This window comes from Macaca mulatta, chromosome 4 (genome assembly GCF_049350105.2).
Source record: "Macaca mulatta isolate MMU2019108-1 chromosome 4, T2T-MMU8v2.0, whole genome shotgun sequence".
Classification (NCBI taxonomy): domain Eukaryota; kingdom Metazoa; phylum Chordata; class Mammalia; order Primates; family Cercopithecidae; genus Macaca; species Macaca mulatta.
The window spans coordinates 139,868,598-139,892,777 of NC_133409.1; the positions used below are offsets into that span (position 1 = coordinate 139,868,598).

General features: G+C 48.2%; 1 protein-coding gene across 50 annotated transcripts in view; it reads left to right on the forward strand.

The window, feature by feature from the left end:
• TRERF1 (transcriptional regulating factor 1) overlaps positions 1-24,180 on the forward strand; it is a 227,489-nt gene that overhangs the window by 174,804 nt on the left and 28,505 nt on the right. For 20 of the 50 annotated variants that reach the window (XM_077999928.1, XM_077999938.1, XM_077999942.1 and 17 more), the window contains 9 exons: positions 8,550-10,243; positions 12,597-12,643; positions 13,539-13,689; positions 14,819-15,067; positions 18,489-18,870; positions 20,014-20,080; positions 21,108-21,247; positions 21,379-21,482; positions 23,582-23,657. In XM_077999928.1, coding sequence (XP_077856054.1) covers positions 8,807-10,243; positions 12,597-12,643; positions 13,539-13,689; positions 14,819-15,067; positions 18,489-18,870; positions 20,014-20,080; positions 21,108-21,247; positions 21,379-21,482; positions 23,582-23,657 — 2,653 coding nt within the window. In that variant the 5' untranslated portion in view covers positions 8,550-8,806. Of the gene's footprint in view, positions 1-8,549; positions 10,244-12,596; positions 12,644-13,538; positions 13,690-14,818; positions 15,128-18,488; positions 18,871-20,013; positions 20,081-21,107; positions 21,248-21,378; positions 21,483-23,581; positions 23,658-24,180 lie in introns of all 50 variants that reach the window. The other 30 variants (XM_077999953.1, XM_077999962.1, XM_028847572.2 and 27 more) reach the window with 4 other exon arrangements.

Genomic DNA, 24,180 nt, shown 5'->3' on the forward strand with positions numbered 1-24,180 from the left:
CAGGTGAGGTTAAGATGAGGGAGAGATTGTATGGATTTTATTCAGGCTCTCTTTCTAGAAAAACTTTGCTTCAATTATCTGGATATAGAGAAAGCCAGGGCTGAAGTCCAGAGAGGGCAAATGACTTGCCCAGGGTCACATGGAGTCAGTAGAGCTTCTTCTTCTTTTTCTTCTTCTTCTTTTTCCTTCTTTCTTCTTCTTTTTATTTATTTTTTAATTTTTATTTATTTATTTATTTATTTATTTTTGAGACAGAGTCTCTCTCTGTCTGCAATCTCGGGAAAGCTCCGCCTCCCAGGTTTAGGCAATTCTCCTGCCTCAGCCTCCCAAGTAGCTGGGATTACAGGCGCCCAGCACCACACCTGGCTAATTTCGGGTTTGTTGGTTTGTTTGTTTGTGTTTGTAGTTTTAGTAGAGACGGAGTTCCACCATGTTAGCCAGGATGGTCTCGATCTCCTGACCTCGTGATCCGCCCGCCTTGGCCTCTCAAAGTGCTGGGATTGCAGGCATGAGCCACCACACCAGGCCAATTTTTTTTTTTTTTTTTTTTTTTGAGATAGGGCTCGCGTGCAGTGGTACAGTCACCACTCACTGCAGCCTCAACTTCCCAGGCTCAGGTGATCCTCCAGCCTCAGCCTCCCAAGTAGCTGGGACTACAGGCGCACGCCACTACACCTGGCTAATTGTTTGTAGAAATGGGGTCTCACTATGTTGCCTAGACTTATCTTAAATTCCTGGGTTCAAGTGATCTGTGGGCCTCGGCCTCCCAAAGTGCTGGGATTACAGGCATGAGCCACGGCTCCCAGCTTCTTCCAGTGCTTTTCTAACTACACCATATTCACAGAGCCAATGCCCATGTTCCTAATCTCCCTACAATCCTAGCCATGTCAGGACTGCCGCAGGACAAACCTGTGTCTTTAAGCTCACAGTCTGAAGGAGGAGGCTTCAAAAAGGCCCCAAAGAATGTCACAAGCAGAAGGCAGAAAAGGACAACTGGCAACCCCAGGCCTCACAGGGTGGGAGCCACAATATGGGGCTCAAGCCACACAGGAGGGTGAGGTCATCCCAGCCAGGGCCCTGGAGGTGGAGCAGGCAGACCCCTGCTGTTGGATACTTAGGGAAGGTAGTATGAAACAAATGTGTCTAGGAATACAACAACAAGGCCTACTCAGACCTTGGCTGCCTCCTCCAGGAAGTTACCCTAGACTCCTGCAGCCCCTTCTTTCCCCATGTCCTTAGTTTCCATACCAATCCATGGCAGCTAGGGAGAGAAAGAAGTGGCATATGGTAATCACAGGGGAGAGACGATGTTCAAGTCCCTGGTAAAGAACTACAGCCAGCCCAGAGGAAAGATGGCAGTGACAGTGACAACCAAAAAGTGAAATGGCTCCAATCTCTATTTCCTAATGAGGAGCCACCTGCAGGAAGCACAATCCAAACCCTCCATTCTGCAGGTTCCTGGGCTATGCGTTCGGCTTCTTACTGATCCCCAGGGGTTGGAGGGAGCAACTGATGCTACAGGGTGAGACCTGAGGGTGGAGAAATGAATGTTTCTTGCTGCCCAAAGGGAGCCTTGAAAATCCTCCCACAGCCCAGAGTCAGCAGGAAAGCCAGGGCTGTGAGGGAGTAAGAGCGAACCATTCACTGCGCAGAGGAAGATTTAGGTGCTAACCGCCGTCATTGGCAGCACATGTCCACGATAATCGGGTAACTGGATTATAAAATACCCACTGGAATTATTTAGAAGACTAATCAGAAAGCATTTAGAACAACAACGGTGCTAAAAAGAAGACGGCAAACTGCGGCCCACGTCCTGGAGAGCCGCCCTTGGCTCCTGCCTGCTTGGGGGAGCTGGGAGTGAGCTGGAGTAAGAGGAGCCCCCAGGGGAGTCAAGTGAAGCTTCCTTGACAGAGCCCAGAGGAAGGCTGGACTAAAACACAAGCCAAAGCATTTGGAGAATTGTGTATACAGTCTGTAACTGACGGCCCAGGGTCAGAAAAAGGAAAATCTTTTTGGTTTTTCTTCCTCAAACAAGCAATGGTGGTCTGGCCGGAGCAGGGTGTTACCCCTTCTGAATTGTAAGCAAACAAGTTCTGCGGAGACCTTGGCCAAAGTCAACTTCCTCTCCTGATGTATCTCTCTGTCTGTCTCTCTGGTTCAAAGGGTGGCCCTTAGGACAGATATCCTCCTTGCAGACTGCGGCCTTGTCTCCTGGTGCCCCAGGGCAGGGGGTGGGGTGTGGAGAGACTTTGATGCTCTAGAACAGGGGTCAAGCAAACCATGGGTCAGGCCAGATCCAGCCCACACCTATTCTTCTACTGCCTGTGAGTGAAGAAGGATTTTTACATTTTTAATTGGTTGAAGAAAAATCAAAAGAAGAACAGCATTTGGCATGTGAAAATTATATAAAATTCAAGTTTCAGTGTCCATAAATAAAGTTGTATTGGAACACAGCCACGCCCATTCGTTTATATATGGTCTGTGGCCGCTTTCACGCTACCGTGGCAGCGTTGTGACAGAAACCATCTGCATGGGCCCCAAAGCTGAAAATATTTACTAGTTGGCCCTGTATAGAAAAAGTGTGCTGGGAGGTCTCTGTAGAGTCTTGTTATTTTCTACAGCACTCCATAAATTTGGTGCTTTAGGGCACTATGCCCTCAACAGAAACTAGTAAATTCTGTCTCTCAGTCCATGTCAGAGGCATGGGACCTGCAGAGGGGAACAAGCCACTCTAGGTCTCCTTTGCCTGGCACAGTGTTGCAGTTCAGTGAGCGTTTGTTGAGCATCTGCTATGTCCCAGTCCCTGAGGACACCACATGGGCAGGCTGCTGTCCCTGCGTCACAGTGACTGGGCAGCCAGTCGGGAGATAGGCATGGAAGTGGGTCGCCTGACTGTGACATGGTCAGTGCAGAGGAAAGGCGGACACAGGCTCTGTGGGAGTGTAGAGTGGCACCTTAAGTTCTGAGTGGGCATTTCTTTGTTGAGCCCACCCTGGAGTCCTGCTCTAAGGAAGAAACTGACTGAAGAAATGGGAAAGTAGCAGTTCTGTTAATTAGTTCATGAATGAAAAAGCTCCTGGTACAAATTACCCAGTAGGAATTGTTACACATAATGAGCAAAACGGTTACCTTGTTAGAAAAATAATAGAGACTTGAATCCTGAGTTGGTATTATAAGAATTCTGGGAGATTGACTAATCCACCAAGAACAACAGTTTCCAGGTTTTAAATGATATGTTTAAAATAGCCTTTTGGCAAGATGCTAAACCACGGCCTAGCACGCTACCATCTGTATAAGAGGGGCTGTGCACCAGTATTCTTCTATGAGCATAAAGTGTCTCTGGGAGGATATATAAGAACCTAATTCACTGTCCCAGAAGGGGTGCTGGGTGGCTAGGGATGGGGGTGGAGGGAGACTTTTCACATATGCTTTTATTTTTACAATTTGCATGATTTTCACTTTATTTACAAGCATTTGTTTGGGATAATTTTTGCTGTTTTGCATATCCATTTTAACCTTTTGAATTTTGAACCATGTGAACCTAGTACCTATTCAAAAAATATTACATTTAATGTAAAATAAAAAGCACATGGTTTTGCCATTATCTCCCTACGGTGTTTTAGGAAAAATCATTTTCTCTCTTTTTTTTAATTTTATTTATTTATTTATTTATTTATTTTTATTTTTATTTATTTATTTATTTATTTTGAGACAGAGTCTCTGTTGTACAATGGCTTGATCTCAGCTTACTGCAACCTTCACCTCCAGGGTTCAAGCGATTCTTGTGCCTTAGCCTCCCAAGTAGCTGGGACTATAGGCATGCACCACCACGCCTGGCTAATTTTTGTGTTCTTTTTTTTAGTAGAGACAGGGTTTTGCCATGTTTGCCAGGCTGTTCTCGAACTCCTGGCCTCAAGTAATCCGCTCGCCTTGGCCTCCCAAAGTGCTAGGATTACAGGCTTGAGCCCAGCCATTTTCCCCTTCTTTCATTGAACAAATGAGGCTTGATTGCCTACCATCAGCAAGGCACTGCTCTGGGCCCAGAAATTACATCTCTGGGCCTCTGTTTCTTCCTCTGTAACATGGAGAGACCAGATCATCTCTGGGGCAGTGGTCTTCAACTTGAGTGTGCATCGGACTCACCAAGAGGGCTCATTAAAACACAGACTGCTGAGCCCCAGTCTGTTTCTGATTTAGGGGGTCTGGATGGGGCCTAAGAATTAGTATTTATTATTTCCCAGGTGATGCTGGGGCTGCTAGCCCAAGAACCACACTTTGGGAACCCACCTAGGGTTCCATCTAGGGTTCTGTGCTTCTAAATAAACTACATTCCAGTTCCGGAAATGTCAACAAATAAAAAATAGCCTCCTGCAACTGAGAATGGGAAGTAATCCCTTTCCCTAGCAGTTTGGGAAGACTTAACAAAGCAAACATGTCAACAGAAATTCAATTATCTAGCTTCCATTCTACCCACAGGGCCACAGGAGAGAGACATGAAATCAATAGTGCTCAAAGTCGGGTGAGTTTCAACAAGTAGTTCTTTCTGGGTGTGGTGACTTTGTGTAAGCCTTTTAAGGAAGGTTGAGTGGAGAGGTTTAAGCCTGGTAGAGCATTCTGAAATAGCCAGGCCTAATGCCCAAAGGATAATACTGTCGGATGTCACTTTAAGGCCCACTACAACTTATCCCTTTCTTACAAATTTAGCCTGATCATTGGTGAGTTCTGGACAAGGACATGATGTCCCAGTGTGAACTCCTGAACCTGACTCCATGCCTTTCTTCATGCTGTTCCCTGTCCAGAATACCCTTCCTGGTCCTCTCCACCTCTGTAAGCCCTATTTGTCTATCAGGACCAAGGTGCAGTCTGACTATTCTTCATGAGAACTTAAGAACTTCTTCATCTATACTGAGTATCTTTTTCTGCCTGTCTCAGCTCACTGGGATATTTGATCATTGTTTTCTAATTTTTTCTCATTTGTTGATCTATTCATTCAATAAATGCTGCCCTAATTCAGCAAATCCTTATTGGAGTCCTGCAATGTGCTGGGCATTATTGTAGGTTTGAGGAAGAAACTCCTAGGTAAAAATAGACCTGGTTCCTGCTCTAATAGAGAAAGATCCATTAACGAAATAATTGCACTGGTGGAAGTACAATTACAAGCGGAGGAGAGTAGTCTAAAGGAAAGGAATATGGTTTTATGAGAACATATAAGAAAGGAATCTGATGTAGACTTGGGGATTGGGGTCAGAGTCAACTCTCTGAGAATGTGTAATTTGAGCTGAGATCTGAAGGATACCGTGTTGGGGAGGAGGGGAAGAGCTCTCCAAATGGTGAGGGGGCATCATGTACAAAGGCCCTGCAGTGGAAGAGAGCATGGCAGGTTCAAGGAAAGAGCTCCTTGAAAACAGCATCGAGTTTGGGAGAGATGATGTTGAATTGCCTTTGAATGTGGACGTGGTGATGTAGAGTAGGGAGCTGATCAGGATCTCAGACCATCTGAGCTGGGGGCAGTCATGATATTGCTTAAAATCAATAAGGGGTCAGAAAGGATGGGTGGTGGATGAGGCTGTCAAAGGAGAGAATATGTGTGAGGAAAGGAGTGGATGTCTCAGACTGGGTCCTAAGCCCCAGAGGGCCAGAGTGTTTCAAGGAAGGAGAGTGGCTTCCCACTGGCACACAGGGAATGTTTCTCTTATTCCTCCCTCGCTCCCTGCTCACTGTCTTCTGAGTTCTGGTCTTAGTTATGCCTCACCTGGATGCAGCGAGAGTCTGCTAAATCAGTGCTTCTCCAATTTTAATGTGCACATGGGGGTGGGGATCATCTCAATAAAATACAGATTCTGACTCAATAGATCTCAACTGGAGCCTGAGATTCTGCATTTCTAGCCAGCTCCCAGGTGACCTGGAACACCGTTTGAGCAGCGAGGTTCATTAGTCTCCTTGCCTCTGAAGCTCAGCATCCTCATGCCCAGCATCCTTTCACTGCTGCAGCCATCCTTGGCCAGCCTCCCCTTCCACCCACGGCTGGCCTTCCTCCACCCTTCCCTCTACCAAATGCAACCCTTCATCTGAAGTTTTCCGTCTCTTCCTCTCATAATTCAGAAAGGGACAGACCAACTCAGCTCACTCACAGGTAGAGGGGGACGACTGCAGTGGTCTTCAAACTTTTCTGTTTCAAATCCTCCCTAAAATAATCTTTTAAAACTCTTTGCCCCTTCATACAGTTTTAAGTTTACACCCACATTTTTTTATCATACATTTGCTGAAGATACAATTTCCAGTATGTTGTAAACATTGATATTTTTAAGCAAAACTATTACATCACTGTTTTAAATTTATCCAGTGGAATCTAAACACCATAGCAATTTAATACCTCCCGTCATCCATTTTAAAAATGCATGAACACCCTCTTTAATAGTCAGTGTTCCTTTTTCTTCTGGAAATTGTATTTTCATTTCACTTGCTCTGTGGAATTTTATCCTAATGTGATATGTGTAATATATTTTCATGCTTGGAACTTTTTCACTTGTTTCCTTACCATATTTTTCTGTAACAATTTTGTAGAAAGTTGAAACTTTTAATTTCCTAAAATCAAAAGATCTAAGTATTAAAATGTTCTTCTGGCTTGAGTTATCACAATTATTAATAGTACACAGTTGATCAAAATAACATTAAATGTGTTACTAATTTTGATAAATAGTAAACATAAATAGTTAAATTATATTGAAAATGCATCTTTAAATGAAATGGTGGTACTGGGTAACTTCGTTGGGGGGGTGACTTTTTAAAATAAACTTTTTTAAATTGACACACAGCATATATACCTTTATGTATATGACCAGGTCATAGCGTATAGCTTGAATTACAGCAGAGTGAGAATGACCATGCAGTTCCCACCAAGGTCTAGAAATAAAACATTGCTGGTGCTAAGCTATATTTTCAATTTCATTATCCATGGAAGAATATTAGTTATTGCTAGCATGAGACAAGGATCAGCATTTATTATGTTTCCATTTTTCATTCTTCCTGATGCAGTACATGAGAAGTTTGCCCTTCTTTTTGTAAAGAAGGGTGATCAGGAAAGAGAACGCCTAAAAGGACAGCTTGTACCTCTGCCACCCATGAGTTCTAGAAAGAATTTCTGTAGAAGTTGAGGGTCTAGGAATTGAACCTTTTTTTTTTTTTTTTTTTTTTTTGAGATGGAGTTTTGCTCTTGTCACTGAGGCTAGAGTGCAGTGGCACAATCTCGGCTCACTGCAACCTCTGCCTCCCGGGTTCAAGTGAATCTCCTGCCTCAGCCTCCCAAGTAGCTGGGATTACAAGTGCCTGCCACCATGCCCAGATAATTTTTGTATTTGTGGTAGAGACAGGCGGATCATGAGGTCAGGAGATCGAGACCATCCTGGCCAACATGGTGAAACCCCGTCTCTACTAAAAATACAAAAAATAGTTGGGTGTGGTGGCAGGCACCTGTAGTCCCAGCAACTCGGGAGGCTGAGGCAGGAGAATCGCTTGAACTCAGGAGGCGGAGGTTGCAGTGAGCCAAGATCGCACCATTGCCCTCCAGCTTGGGTGACAGAGCGAGACTCCATCTCAAAAAAAAAAAAGAGATGAGGTCTTGCTTACTATGTTGCCCAGGCTAGTCTTGAACTCGTTAGCTCAAGCAATCCTCACCTCATAGGTGGGGGTACAGGTGCATGCCATCACACCCTGCTTCTCTTATTTTTACCTTTTGATTACATGTATCTTTTTCCCCTTTGTAATTATTCATGCAACTCATCACCTTTTCTGACTACATGCTTGAGAGCAGGCCTATGTCTTAGTCATTTCTCAGCATTGTGCCTTAACAGTTAATAGGTGTCTGATAAATATGTGTTGAACAGATAACTTGATTAATGCATATCTTAAACCTCTTTATATTTCCCACAGGTCCTAGAATAGTGTTGGGCTTTCAATAGCAGGGTCTCAGAAGAATGGATGAATTAATCAATGAACAAAACAATGAATTAACAAATCAATGAACTACTGAGCCATTGAACAATGGCTCGAAAGTAAGAGTTTGCATCTCATGTGAGAATTAAGATCTGCAGACTCAGTGAAAAGGGTGTGGAGTGCAGTGCATGACACTGGCTATTTCTAATTGAGTCTCCTGTTTCATATATATATATATATGAATACATATATATACATGTATATGTATGTATATATTTTAGAGATAGGGTTTCACTCTGTCATCTAAGCTACAGTGCAGTGGTGCAGTCGTAACTCAGTGCAGCCTTAAACTTCTGGTCCCAAGTGATCCTCCTTCCTCAGCCTCCTGAGCAGCTGGGACTACAGGCGCATGCCACCACACCCAGCTAACCTAAAAACATTTTTGAGACGGGATCTCCCTATGTTGCCCAGGCTGGTCTCAAACGAACCTCAAGTCTCAGCCTCCCAGGTAGCTGGGATTATATATTTATTTTTATCACTGGTCATGGTAGATATCAATTGCTCATCACAAAACATCCAAATAAATCCTTTCCTGTGTTTTGCCTCTTGCCTTGCAGGTGTGAGCGCCGTCTCCTCACCGCAGTGCTGTGTGGTCCGTACCTCAGCCAGGGAGAGGATGTGAAACCCCCCGCCCTGCACATGAGTGGTACAGGCCGACAGGAACACCTGGCTCCAGCCACGTTCACAGACATGTCAGCCGTGGAGTAGTGCCGACACTTTCTCTCAGCTTCTCAGGGTTTCAGTCCTTTTGGGTTTGTTTTATTTACCTTTTTTATGGTTTTGTGGCTGGACGTTCACAACCAAGGCAGACAGCATGGGTGACCAGCAACTGTACAAGACCAACCACGTGGCCCACGGTAGTGAGAACCTTTTCTACCAACAGCCACCACTTGGCGTTCACGGCGGGCTGAACCACAACTATGGGAATGCAGTAACAGGGGGCGGAATGGATGCCCCTCAGGCCTCGCCCATCTCCCCCCACTTCCCTCAAGAAACGCGGGATGGTCTGGGCTTGCCTGTTGGCTCCAAAAACCTTGGCCAAATGGATACCTCGAGGCAGGGAGGGTGGGGAAGTCATGCAGGGCCTGGAAACCATGTCCAGCTACGTGGAAACCTGGCCAACTCAAACATGATGTGGGGGGCACCGGCCCAGGCTGAGCCCACTGATGGCTACCAATATACCTACTCCCAGGCCAGCGAGATCCGGACCCAGAAGCTTACCAGCGGTGTCTTACACAAGCTGGACTCTTTCACCCAGGTGTTTGCCAACCAAAACCTGCGAATTCAGGTCAACAATATGGCCCAGGTGCTGCACACTCAGTCAGCAGTGATGGATGGAGCCCCTGACAGTGCCCTCCGCCAGCTGCTGTCTCAGAAGCCCATGGAGCCCCCAGCACCGGCTATCCCTTCCCGCTACCAGCAGGTGTCCCAGCAGCCTCACCCTGGTTTCACTGGTGGGCTGTCCAAACCAGCCCTTCAGGTCGGGCAGCACCCTACCCAAGGGCACCTGTATTATGACTACCAGCAGCCACTGGCTCAGGTGCCAGTGCAGGGAGGACAGCCACTGCAGGCCCCACAGATGCTGTCACAGCACATGCAACAGATGCAGCAGCACCAGTATTACCCACCGCAGCAACAGCAGCAAGCCGGGCAACAGCGTATCTCCATGCAAGAAATACAGACGCAGCCGCAACAAATTCGCCCATCACAACCACAGCCGCCGCCACCGCCGCCGCAGCAGCAGCAGCTACAGCTGCAGCAGCGGCAGGGTTCAATGCAGATACCTCAGTATTATCAGCCCCAACCCATGATGCAGCACTTGCAAGAGCAGCAGCAGCAACAGATGCACCTGCAGCCCCCTTCTTATCACAGGGACCCTCACCAGTATACCCCAGAGCAGACACACACTGTCCAGCTGATTCCCCTGGGCTCCATGTCCCAGTACTACTACCAGGAGCCCCAGCAGCCCTACAGCCACCCCCTCTACCAGCAGAGCCACCTGCCTCAGCACCAGCAGCGTGAGGACAGTCAGCTGAAGACCTACTCTAGCGACAGACAGGCCCAGGCCATGCTGAGCTCCCATGGGGACTTGGGGCCTCCTGACGCAGGAATGGGAGACCCAGCGAGCTCGGATCTGACCCGGGTCGGCAGCGCCCTCCCCCATCGCCCCCTCCTATCCCCCAGTGGGATCCACCTCAACAACATGGGGCCTCAGCATCAGCAGCTATCTCCTAGTGCCATGTGGCCCCAGGTATTCTCCCACTGGAAGTTTCTCTCTATACCCAGTGTGCTACAGGGTCAGCCAGGGCTGAGTCTGCAGTGCTCAATCCTCTCTCCAAGCCTCCTCAACCCTTTTGTTCTTTATTCATTCCCCAAACATTAACCTACATGTGTCACACACTGTCTGTGCCAAGCACTTGGAATACAAAATCAATCTCTGTTAAGTCCTTTGGCCATGGAGCTTATAATCTACTAAGGAGATGGCCAGAGTACCATATCATGCCCTAAATGATTCACGTAATGGTCAAGACCTTGAGTAGGGTGCCAGGGGACCACACAGTGGTGGTGTCTCAGTTCCCTTGGATCTGTGTGCTCAGGATATGCTCTGTGACATTGGTCCCCGTTTGGGAGGGAGACCACGTTATGACAGCATTTCTCAAAGTATATTGCTCAGAACAGTCGTTCCACAGTGTTTAATGGATATTGCTGGGGAAACAGTGGGTTCTCTGGATAAACTAGGGGGTTCTTTTTTTTTTTTTTTTTTTTTTTTGAGACGGAGTCTCGCCCTGTCGCCCAGGTTGGAGTGCAATGGCACAATCTTGGCTCACTGCAACCTCCGCCTCCTGGGTTCAAGTGATTCTCCTGCCTCAGCCTCCCAAGTAGCTGGAATTCCAGGTGCGCACCACCACACCTGGTAAGTTTTTGTATTTTTAGTGGAGACAGGGTTTCACCATGTTGGTCAGGCTGGTCTCGAACTCCTGACCTCGTGATGCGCCTGCCTCACCCTCTCAAAGTGCTGGGATTACAGGCGTGAGCCACTGTGCCTGGCCCGTTTTTCTTTTTAGAGACAGGGTCTTGCTCTGTCACCCAGGCTGGAGTGCAGTGATGCAATCATAGCTCACTGCAGCCTTGAACTCCTGGGCTCAAATGATCCTCCCACTTCACCCTCCCACATAGCTAGGACTACAGGTGCATGCCACCATGCCTGGGTACTTTCTTTGGTTTGGTTTTGTTTTGTAGAGACAGGTCTCCCTATGTTGCCCAGACTGCTCTTGAACTCCTGGCCTCAGACGATCCTCCTGCTATAGCCTCCCAAAGTGAAACAGGTTGCTGTACTGCAGGACTTTTTGTGGTCTTTAATATGGTAATGCATTGTGAGTCTCCCACACACCATGTGTGATTGCGGAGATGAAAACCTTAGCTGCCCACATGATCCAGGCTGGGAAAGTAAATAAGCAAAACTGTCTGGTATGAGACCTTAGGGAGTGGTGGTGACTGGGGACTAGAGAGCAGATACCCCATCCCATAGCATTCTCATTAAGGATTTTTAAAAAACAGTCTAGCCAAACAAACATGTCTGCAGGCCGGTTCAGCCTATGCACCATGATTAACCCTTGATTAGTTCCCAAAAGTATTTGACCAGAAAACAGCCTACTATGTGCTGGGCACTTTTCATGCCGTGGCTTATTCCAAGTGCTGCAGTCGGATGACAGCCGTGTCTGAGGAGAAGGCGACCCCAAATGGGAACTGGTTGGGTAGAGAGAAGGTTCTGATGGAGGTTGAAGGCCAGAGATGAACTTCCCCTTGAGTTTGCTTTGTCTGGGGCTCAGAAACAGTAGTAACTGAGAGCCTTTGTAAATATAGGAATGAGATGATTTAGATGATTTGGCTAAGGCTTTTTAAGAAGAATTCCAGGGCCAGGTATGGTGGCTCACACCTATAATCCAAGCACTTTGGAAGGCCAATACAGGAGGATCGCTTGAGCCCAGGAGTTCAAGACCAGCCTAAGCAACAGAGCAAGACCTTGCCTCTACAAAAAATCAAAAATTTAGCTGGGTGTTGTGGCGCACACCTGTAGTCCCAGCTACTTGGGAGGCTGAGGCAGGAGGATTGCTTAAGCCCAGGTGGTAGAGGCTGCAGTGAGCCATGATCATGCTACTGCACTACAGCCTGGGTGACAGAGCAAGACCCTGTCTCAAAAAAAAAAGGGGGGAGGAATTCCATCAGGAGGTCTCCTGGCATAGTGCTGTGTCTTCCAACTCTCTTCTGTGTCCTTTATGGGAATGGAGCCTATCTGTGCACAGAGTGGGTGCCCTGGGAGAACAGGAAAGAACACGGTGGGGGGTTGCGTCTTGGTGGGCTTGTTGTGGCTGGCAGCAGCTCCAGGAGTGGGGGCGGTGGTCCCAAGTCAAGGAGCAATTCAGGGACAGATGTCAAATGCAGAAGAGCGAGGGCATGAGTGGACATGAATGGGGTCAGCACAAGGCAGACGGCAGAAAGAGTCCTGGAAGAGTACCTGATGTTCCCACTGCTCGAGGACTTCTCCCTTCAGAACACGTTTTTTTCTCTTCTTTTTTTCGGTGTCCTGTTTGGCTCAAAATTAGATGCACCTACCTGATGGGAGAGCCCAGCCAGGGTCCCCTGAGTCAAGGTAGGATGAGTGGAGCCTTGTTGGTATTTTGGGAGACTGGGAGGATTTTCTGGGGTGTCTCTCATGATTCATTTCTAAATTCCATGTCATTCCTCAAAGAAGTGCGTAGAAATAATAATAGCAGCTGCTGTGTTTGAGTGCATACTATGTGCTAAGCACTAGGCATTGTGTGTAGTAAAGTAACCCGTGAGAGTGGGTATGATGATGATGTGCCTATACTCAGTAAGCACTCAATAATTGTTAGCTAGTATGATTGTTACTTTACAAATAAGAAAACTGAGGCTCAAAGAGCTTAAGGTTACACATCAAGTAACAGTGCTGGGATTGACTGCAAAGCCCATGTTCTGTCCACTGTGCATTCATTCAGTATTTATTGAGTATCTACTGTGTGCCAAGCATAGAGCTAGGCTTTGAGAATGCAGCAGTGAACAGTACAGACTGGCTTCCTCATCTCATGGGCATGGTCAATAAAGATTTAGCCAAACCTGATAAACTGCTAAAGTGTGCAATACAGAGGCTGCCCCAGGAACTTGCACAAGTGTCTGTAAGCGGGGAGGCTTTTGGAAGAGCTGGGCTCAGGCCGACCCTTGAAGGGTAATAAGCTATTGTTCCCAAGTCAAGATCCATTGCCAGAAGTCCTGACGTGAAGAAGGACGTTTTGTTCAATTCTTGCATGAGTTTGAGAAGGACTTTTCCCATTCTGAGCCTCAGCTTTTTATCTGTAAATTGGACTTTGTTCTCTAAAGGGCATTGGGCTGATACAAGTGGTGCCATGGACAATGGGATCATTGGATGAATGATATGGGTTTGTGGTGGGTATGAGGTCTTGTGGCAAGTCACTGTTTCGCCTTCCTCAACATATGTGTCCTCTCCATTTGGCTCTACCCTTGAGCAGTGGCCAACCCAAAGGAGTGTTTGGGGAGCAGTTTGATGCCAAGAACAAGCTGACATGCTCCATCTGCCTGAAGGAGTTCAAGAACCTGCCTGCCCTGAACGGCCACATGCGGTCCCACGGGGGAATGAGGGCCTCCCCCAACCTCAAACAGGTTAGCAGGAGTCAGTTCCCGGTCCTTTCTAGGCCGTGTGCTGCTTGCTTTGCTTTGCTGCCATCAGACAGAGAGTGATGTGAGCCCCATGCGGGACCTGGCGAGGCACAGTCCTCCCTTGACAGGAATGCTTAGGCTTTGACGCTGGGAGCCAGCCAGGTCAAGCAGCCCCACTTCCCCAGCTTTATGATGAGTAAGGGTCAAAAACAGAGGCTCTAGAAAGCCTTTTAGGTCATCCCAGCCTCTCTCTGCCTCCTGGAGAAGACAGCAAAGGAACACATGTAAATGCAATATTATTTTTAAACTTCTGCTGCTTGACACACCCAAGACCAGGCCCACTGGGGCCTTCCAGATTAATGGTCAATGGCGAGAGAAAGCTAATATAATCATCAGGCTCTCAGCCAGAATTTTCTGTTTACTGATGCAGTGGTGTTTGGCTCAACATCCAAAGATCCTTAAATACCCTCTGGATTATCCAGGTAGGATATCCAGATAGTAAACTATCCACAAATTTTAGAGTTAGATTAAAATCAAAAAGTTTTCTCAGAATTCTTTTAATATTGTTACTCTGAATTTAAATCTATGGGATTAAATCTCTGTTGACCAGAATTTTTGATTACCCAGATCACTCCATCTCCTGGCCATGCCAGATTATGTTTTTTAAAAAAGCTTTTGTCTTTACTTGTTAAAAGTACATGTTTTGTATCTCCAGTGTGGTTTCCTGACCTGAATAAAATATAGGATGGAATGCCTATTTCCATTTTGACAAATGAGTAAACTAAGGCCCATAGAATTAGAAACTCCTACACAAGATCATACCTTTTTTTGGACTGATTACAAGTCCATGTCCTTTTCTTTAAAAGCTGACACAATTTTTAAAAAATAGTTTAATATACAAGTAATGCATGGTCAAGATTTTTTAACTGTAGAAAATGGAGTCCATGGCTGCCTCTACCATCAGCTGGCATCACTCCAGCCAAGGGACTCAGGATTGCAGGAAGGAAATCACCCTGCAGTGGTTCTCTATCACCCATACCTGATGTCCTGGAGCCTTTCAGGAAAAGCAAAGTGCATCCCCCTTGTGAGAGCTGCTCTCAGCCCAGGATCAAAGCCTTTATTGTCTGTGTAGGAGGAAGGAGAGAAGGTCCTGCCGCCTCAGCCCCAGCCGCCACTGCCGCCTCCGCCTCCGCCTCCGCCGCCGCCACAGCTCCCTCCCGAGGCAGAAAGCCTCACGCCTATGGTCATGCCCGTGTCTGTCCCTGTCAAGCTTCTCCCGCCCAAGCCCAGCTCTCAGGGGTTCACCAACAGCACCGTTGCCGCCCCCTCCGCCAGAGACAAGCCAGCCAGCTCGATGTCGGACGACGAGATGCCTGTGCTCGTGAGGATGACCCTCTCTCCCCCACACTCACCCCAAGGGGCTGTCCCCCGCACGCCTGCTGTGAGTTGCTGCTCTGCCCCACCTGCCTGGGTGGGGACTTCCCTTTGCTTTCTTGGAGATGGGGCAGCCCTTCCAGAGTCACTGACCTGAGCTCAGACATGGCTTGGTCTCTCAGGGCTGAACCCCCATGGCCACATTGGGAACCCCATCCTTGTTCACACTGCCTGCTGCCCATTAAATGCCAGACTAATGGCCTGGGTTAGATTCTGAGAGACCCGAAAGTGTTCCCAGGTTTAAACAGAGATGATCATTCAGCTGGGAATCACTGGGACAATCATAGCCATTATTGAAATATGGAAGTACTCTATCCCAGAAAGTAAGCAGCTGTTGCCCCAGGCCCTGGCCCCTTCCCCAGGATCTCCAGATCTCCCAAATCCACAACCAAAGAGGTAAACACTGTCGCAGCAGGCTTCCAGGCAATAGCCCTGGCATCCATTCTGACAATCAGCCTTACCAGATGCTTAATATTTTGTCTGCTTAAATACCCTGGAAAACCTAATTCGTTAAAGTTCCCAAAGTAGTTCCACTGAGAGCCTAATCTCAGGAAAGCAAAGAGATTTGTTTTTCTCACTCACTGTTGTCCTTTCTCTAATTCTAAGTGCTTCACTCAAACAGCTTAACTTGGCTCTGGGAAGGGTTTGTCTCTCTGTCTGTCTGTCTCTCTCTCTCTCTGTCTCTCTCTCGGCCCCTAGGGAATTTGTGACCTGTGTGGTTGGGAATATCAAACCTACCCCCTCCCCACAAAGTGGTATGTTGGGTCATATTTGTCCTTAGGAATAGGCAGCTGCTGAGAATCCAGGAGGCATAAGGGTAGGCTGGGCCAGGATAGAGGGAGAGAAGATAATGAAAAGAACTAGAAAAGTCCAGAAAAAAGCCTTTATGGTTATCTATGTAACACCAAGTCCTCAAAAGAAAAGAAACTGATGGAGAACTGAGGGGAAGATTCTCATAAGCTGTCAGGGCTTGGGGGTCAGCAACAGGCAGAGATGAAATGACACATCCAAGCTCCTTCTTTGCCCAGGGAAGTTCCTGATTTGGTGGGAGAAACAGTGTCTCCTTGGGGAAACAGTTCCCTTGGGGAACTCTGAATTAAGGGTTCATAGTCACATGGGAGTCAGAGTCCCAGGCACACACCCCACCCACCTACCCATTCAAGATGGTAAGAGAAAGACAGGGGCAGACAAGAAATGGATGCCTCAGGTGTGACTGGATGAGAACACACCAGGGTAGCCAAAGTCATTAGGGACTGGGGAGGGGCAAGGGAGTTTGCTCAGGAGATCATCATTAGAGTTCTGAGCAGGGTTTTGAAGGAAGGGATGACCTTGGCTTAATGGAAGGGTGAGAGAGACCTTGTTGGTGGGGGCGATAGGCTGAAGTGGAAGCATGTAGGTGAGACTGAATACATGTGAACAAGGCCCTGGCACTTGATGTAAAGCAATTAAAACATCCAGGAAGGAGCCCCGAGTGCCCATCTCAGCTTGGCTCCTAGCCAGCTGGGATGAAGACAGCTGGGACCTGCCCCCACTCAGAGCCTCAGTTTACTCCCCTGACCTTGGTGGGGTTGGACTCATCAGTGGTTCTCAGCCTTCTCTGTGGGCAGCTTTTTAAAGTTTTCAGTTGTTGGCCTCACCCCCAAAGTGTCCAAATAGCTTGGTGAAATGGAACACTGTAAGTGCTTCCTCTCAATTGACAACCAGACTTGACATCCTGGGTGGCTTCTCTGGCCCAGTGGCTCAGAGCCTTGCCTGGAGGATTGGAAAATCCAGGTTTAGAGCTGGAGTAACAGGACAAGAAGCTGGAGGAGAAGGAGCCCAAAAGGGACCTCTGGCCCTGTGATCAGAGGTCTGGATTGCAGTGCCGTGTTGAGATCGTATGAGGTCTGCATGTTCTTGGATGACTTTATCTGTTACCCGGGAACAGGGTGTATCTTCGGGCTGCTCCCCTTGTGAGGGGCACAAGTCTCCTTCCCCCATTCTCCCCAGCCCCTCTCTCGCCTCAGCCTCAGGCGCTGAGGAGCCCTCTGGTGGAGAGAGGAGGCAGTTGAGCGCGCTGGCCTAAGGAGGGCCCCCTGGGGGTGAGCCGGGGTGGGGACGGGGGTTAGGAACCTCACTCTGGAGCCGGGAGCCTGGGACCCTCTGCCCGCTCCTCCTTTCCCCACTCTCTGCCTCCCTAGACTCCCCTCCTAGAGGCCAGGATGGCACCATGGAAGGCAGAGAAGCTGAGGGAGAAACGTAAGGGGGCAGAGCCTGAAGCTCTGGAGAGAGAGGAGTCCAGAGCAGAGGAGCCCATGGGGCAGGTCACATGACCGTGGTCAGCCCTTCCCATCACCCCCTGCTGCTTCCTACCCAGGCGCCACCCTGGGCTCAGGAGTCTCCAGGACCTGCAGCTGTGACTGGTCCCTGGCCTGCAGGGCCTGAGAGGGCACCCAAGACTGCCCAGAACCTTCCCTCAGGTATCCCCGTGGCCCCTCCCAACCACACCGCCTCTGCAGCCACACCCAGCTCTCGACTTTTCTGGGCTGATGCTACCACACAACCCGAGTCTGTTTCTGTTTGGCTTTGGCATGCCCTGCTCATCTGTTTACGTGCCTATGTTTACTTATTAGTATATATGTATCCATGTGGCAGATCCTCCTTCCAGACTATGCTTGGTTCCGCTGCCATTAAAATAAACTAACTCTCCTGACAGGAAGCCAACCTCAGAGAAGAGTTTGCTACAAATAAGCTACGAGTTCTGGGAGCAATAGTGAGGGTGGTGACGGGGGAGGTTAACCAGATCCGTTTTTAGGTGAGCACATGGAAGGGCCCTTAGAGGTCATCGAGGGCGCTCCCCCGTGCTGAAAGTGACCCAGGAGAGCCCGGTGTGGGTCGCTGGCCTTGGGAACCTTGGCTAGGCTTGAACCCCCACTTCCTGCCTCACAGGTCTCGGTCCCAGCTTCCCTGAAGAGATTATTCAGTCCCCTTCTCGGAACATGTGGTATCTGTTCCTGATGTCCGTCCCTGGGGAGCAGTGGGGGAATTAAAGAGCCCACTCAGCTGGATTCCATTCAAACAGATGGGAATGTAGTAATAAGCAATAAAGAATTTGAATTTATTATTTCTTGCCCACCCACTATTCCTACCACCCCCAGCTCTTTCAGAAATTGGGGATTTCTTCCAAAACCTTAGTTTTCTCCTGAGTCTAGCAACCAGAACTCGCTTTCCCTGAAATGGATGTGGTCAGTGTGGGGGCGTGGGGGGGGGCGGTGGTCAAGCAGAAGGGCTCTCTGCTTAGACGGTAGAAGGCCCTCTTCCCTGAACCTGGGGAAATGGCCTGCGGGGCAAGCTGAAGTATTCGAATCAGATCGTTGTTCCCGTTTTAGGAAATCCCCAGGAAGCATCAGCCCAGCGTGCCCAAAGCCGAGGAGCCCCTCAAGACCGTGCAGGAGAAGAAAAAGTTCCGGCACCGGCCGGAACCACTCTTCATCCCGCCGCCGCCCTCCTACAACCCGAACCCCGCCGCCTCCTACTCGGGCGCCACCCTGTACCAGAGCCAGCTGCGCTCCCCGCGCGTCCTCGGGGATCACCTGCTCCTGGACCCCACCCACGAGCTGCCCCCTTACACGCCCCCACCCATGCTGAGCCCGGTGCGCCAGGGCTCAGGGCTCTTCAGCAATGTCATCTCCGGCCACGGCCCTGGCGCCCACCCGCAGCTGCCCCTGACGCCCCTGACGCCCACGCCACGGGTGCTGCTGTGTCGCTCCAGTGAGTCACCCCTTTAGCGTCCTCCTGGGCTCTGGGTGCTGGGTAGAGTCCTGGGAGACCTCGTTTTCTTTAGCTTTCCCATTTATCCCACAGACTTTTGCGGAGTATTGACTGTATGTAGCACACACTGCTGGGTGTTAAGAAAGACTTGGAATACATAGCCCTTATCCTCAAGGGAATCGCAGTCTAATTGGGAGACAGATGCATAAACTGATCACTACAGTCTCTGGGATAAGGAAACAGTTGAAATGTTCACCCACTTTCTAAGACTGCCAGCAATGATCGTGCAAGAGAGAAAAAAATGAGGCCGGGCGCGGTGATTCACGCCTGTGATCCCAGTGCTTTTGGAGGCCAAAGCGGGTGGATCACTTGAGGCGGGAGTTGGACACCAGCCTAGCCAACATGGTGAAACCCCGTCTCTACTAAAAATATAAAAATTAGCCAGGAATGGTGGCGCGCGCCTGTAATCCCAGCTACTTGGGAAGCTGAGGCAGGAGAATCGCTTAAACCTGGGAGGCAGAGGTTGCAGTGAGCCGAGATCAAGCTACTGCGCTCTAGCCTGGGGGAGGAGAGCAAAACTCCGTCTCAAAAAAAAAAAAAAAAAAAACGGGATGTGGTGGCAGGCACCTGTAGTTCCAGCTACTCAGGAGGCTAAGGCAGGAGAATCTCTTGAACCTGAGAAGCAGAGGCTGCAGTGAGCCAATATCGCGCCACGGCACTCCTGCCTGGGCAAAGAAGCCAGACATCTCAAAAAAAAAAAAAAGAAAGAAAATGTACTCAGTAGATGTACAAATAAGATTAGGTATTACATGCAAGATCAAGCCTTGACATTTTAGCATGCTTTATGAAAATCAAGCATAGAGAGGATAGACTCTCTTTCTGAAGAAAGAATAATTGCATAGAAATCGTACCGCTTAGCAGACCATTGTGGGACAGCTGGCTTCTCCTCACCCTGTGTGAGCAATGGGTAATCGTAAGTTATTTAGCACCATACTCCACCCAGCTCCCTGGAAACTGTCAGGGGTAACTCTGGCAGGAGTTGGGTAGGAGAGGAGCTCTGTTATGGCTGGTTAGGTAACTGCTCATTTGCTTTAGTCTTTTTCAACTTTCCTTCCCTGTTGACCTCTGATTTTTGTGTTTTAGACAGCATCGATGGCAGCAACGTGACGGTCACCCCAGGGCCTGGAGAGCAGACTGTAGATGTTGAACCGTAAGGAAAAGTCAATTACTCTTTCGAACAGAAGCTTCAGCTTCTTGAGAAGTGTAGTTAATACTTTTGTAGTCAGAGGATTACACTGAGAGAGCAGTTGTAGAAATTGTAGGATTGTGGTTATTTCTTGAGTACTGTTGTTTCCCTACACAATGGTGCCAGTATTTTAAGGCCTTTGCCAAAGACTAGATACATGGTCAAAGCATGAAGCCCTGTATTCAGAGAGCCTAGCGTCCCTATGTCTGGCTCCACAGGCAGTGCTTTCTCATCCCCAGTGATACAGGCATCTCCCTCATTCTTTAAGAGGCACCTTCTGAATGTCCTCACTTCCCCCTCCCCATCCATTCTTGGCCCATCCTCCAAATGGGCTTGTTAAGTACTTTAATTTTGCATAGGCAGTGGGTGGTATTAGGAGAGGCAAAGGTGGTTATCTTCATGAATAGGCACAGAAAAGAGGCCAGGTGGTAGAGTGATGAGTAGATTGAGTCAGGAATCAGAACACCTGAGTTCCAACACCATTTTGTAATTTGATCTTGATCCAGTTAACCTTTCTAGGCTTTAGTGGACTCGTCAAATGGGAGTAATTATTACAGCTTGCTTACGTCGCAGATCTCTGTGAGGTTCGGATGGGATAATGTCTGTGAAAGTGATCTGAAAGAGACAAAAAAATGAAATGAATGCTTTGTATTTGTCCCCTTTTTTGTGTGGTTAAATGGCACCATTGGCCATGCTCTGGGAAACTGTTCTCTTGGAATTAATCACCCTCCCTCTCCCAGTTACGGGGAGCCGTAAAAGCCCCAGGCCAACTGCCTTCTTGCTCCTAAAATATTTCTCCCTAATCTTAAAGCTGTTCCTTATCCCAGCAAAAAAGCCGTGTGTGGAATCTTAGGGTCACACTCTGAGGAAATGCCCCTGCATTCTTGTAGAAAGAACTAGTTTCCTTCTTTTTCAAGTTCCTGACAGTTGCCCTTGGCCTGAGCCATCAACTTGAAGACCACATTGTTGTTTTTCTTCTTGTCATTTAAAGACGCATCAACATTGGCTTGAGATTCCAAGCAGAAATCCCTGAACTCCAAGATATCTCTGCCCTGGCCCAGGACACACACAAGGCCACACTGGTATGGAAGCCCTGGCCAGAACTAGAAAACCATGACCTCCAGCAAAGAGGTATTGGCCTATGGGAAGAGCTGGGTGGGAGAGGTTTGATTCTCTCACTGGGATCACTGGCTCTGGGATTGGTGTGTTTTCCATTACACTTAGCTCTCTCTGATGCACTGGCTTCTCCTTATTCCCAACAGTGGAGAATCTTCTGCATTTGTGCTGTTCCAGTGCATTGCCAGGTGGAGGGACCAATTCTGAATTTGCTTTGCACTCTCTGTTTGAGGCCAAAGGTGATGTAATGGTAAGGAACCATGAAAAAGAGGCTTTACAAATTCCTGAAGAATATTTTCTCAAGTTTCAATATTGTCTCATGTACCATACAACCAATTTGTAATGGCCAGTCAGCGTGTGATGACCAATCAGCATGCCTCCCTATTCCTTCCCTCAGTGAGTAAGTCAGGATGTTAAAGCCTATAGAAAAAAATCTCCAACTGGACTTCTGTTTCCACATCTGTTCCTAAAGTTAGAACTGTGGGTATATCTGTCCTAGGACATTAGAATTTCTTTTCCTCGTCTTGTATTTCACTTCAGAAAACTGAGTCTCTCCAGTGATGGAGGTAGAAGGCTTTACTGAAACAGAAGTTGGTCTAAAATAGCCTATCATACTCTGCTGATTATTCTTCCCTACTATGGAAATCAGCCAAAGTTTGATGTTTATAGAACTCTTTTCTCATCTAACCAAAATGAAGTGTTTACTGTTCACCAACTGGTTCCATTCTTCCACTTTTAACACAGTTCTGCAGATGTTCCCAAACCCAGGCCTTAGTGCTGTCTTCCTAAAATCAGAGCTAATGGTTGACCTGCTCAACCTGGACTTCCTTTTTTTTTTTTTTTTTTGAGACAGAGTTTCACTCTTGTTGCCCAGGCTGGAGTGCAATGGCACGATCTCAGCTCACCACAACCTCCACCTCCCAGGTTCAAGCAATTCTCCTGCCTCAGCCTCCCGAGTAGCTGGGATTACAGGCATGCACCACCACGCCCGACTAATTTTGTATTTTTAGTAGAGACGGGGGTTTCTCCACGTTGAGTCTGGTCTCGAACTTCTGACCTCAGGTGATCCACCCACCTTGGCCTCCCAGAGTGCTGGGATTACAGGTGTGAGCCACTGCGCCCGGCCTTTTTTTAAAGGTGGAGTCTCGCTCTAACACCCAGGCTGGAGTGCAGTGGCACGATCTCAGCTCACCACAACCTCTGCCTCCCGGGTTCAAGCGATTCTTCCTCAGCCTTGCTAGTAGCTGGGATTACTGGTGCATGCCACCATGCCTGGTTAGTTTTTGTATTTTCAGTAGAGATGGGGTTTCATCATGTTGGCCAGGCTGGTCTCGAACTCCTGACCTCAGGTGATCCTCCCACCTTGGCCTCCCAAAGTGCTGGGATTACAGGCATGGGCCACCGCACCCAGCCTCAACCTGGACTTCTGACCAGATCACTCAATCACTAACCTCTGTTTCCCCTTTATATAAATACATGGTAGTAGATCTAGCTTCCTGCATTTTGATTTTATGAAAATGTGAAAGTAAATGTCCCAATACTATGATACCCTTCAAGTATTTCCTAGAATGCTGGAGAACCGTCCTTAAGACTTTCAGATCAGTGTGGCAGAACAGCACTTCTCAAACTTTTAATGTGCGTATACAGCACCTGGGGAATCTTGTTAAAAATACAGATTCTGATTCAGAGGCTTGGGAGTAGGGCCCAGCTCTGCCTTTCTGACTAGCTCCCAGGTGAGGGAGGTACTCCTGTTCTATGGACCACACTTGGAGTAGCAAGATTCTAGGCCCTGCTCTGCCCGGAACCTATCTGCTGTTCAACTCTGCCTGTGGCATCTTTTAAAAAGCTACTAAGGCTGAAGAAGGCTGATTTGAAACAGTTTATTTAGCTAGGCTCTCTGGACGGATGGTGTGTGCATAGTACAGTTGTTACTGATGCAGCTGTTTATGTTCAGCTGTAATGAAACATGATTTTTCTGTAAAACAGTTACAGATCACCCACTCATTTCCTCGGAACCCTTGCCCAAAGACTCAGCCTCCAGTCAGAGGAGGCCCCACCCATCTCTGGGGCTGGTGGGATTTTACCAAGGAAGAGTCAGGTCTTTCTGTTTTCCTGTGACATGAACAACTGGCTTCAGGCCTGGATGGGGAGGGTGTTAGAATGAGAGTCTTACTGGCTGCTGAACAGACATGAAACCCTAGTTAGGGTAGTCTCCCTCTGGGTTTCCTTCCAGTGCCCCCACCCCTGGCCTCCACAGTGCTAACTCCATTTCCCCTTTGAGTGGCTGGTCTCCGTAAGACACACAGACCTATTACTGACTCTTGACTTTTCTCTCCCCCGGGTCTGCAGGTTGCTCTGGAAATGCTGCTGCTGCGGAAGCCGGTCAGGTTAAAATGTCATCCTTTAGCAAATTACCACTATGCCGGTAGGTTGCCAGGAGCCCTGTGCCCTGTTGCCTCCTGACAGTGGGTTGCTTGCATGTTTGGTTGTGTCACTTTTTGGTAATGGATAACACCGGTTCTGTCCTAATCACACTTGTGATCTCAAGGCCTCCTAAGGCAGAGCTATGTCTGTTGCTTTGGCACTGTTGGCATTTTGTCTGTTGGCATAAGTTCCTGCCCCTTGTGGGTGTGCCAAGACCTGGGTGATAGTGGCCAGTGCCTGCACATGTGGCAAGGAGACTAGTGCATGAGACCAGAGAGAGCCACAGAAGGTACAATCAGCAGCCCCCTGATTTTGGAATCAGTAGCCATGGGTTCAGATTCTACTGTACCCCTTGGCCAAGTACCGTGGTCTTCTGCAGCCTTGGTTTTCTCACCTGTAAAATGAGACTTGTATTCCATCCCTCATAGTGTTTTTGTGAGATTAGAGATGGTATATGTAGCCCAATGCCTGGCACATCCTAATAGCATTTATTACTCATTTATCCAACAATTATTTTTTGAACA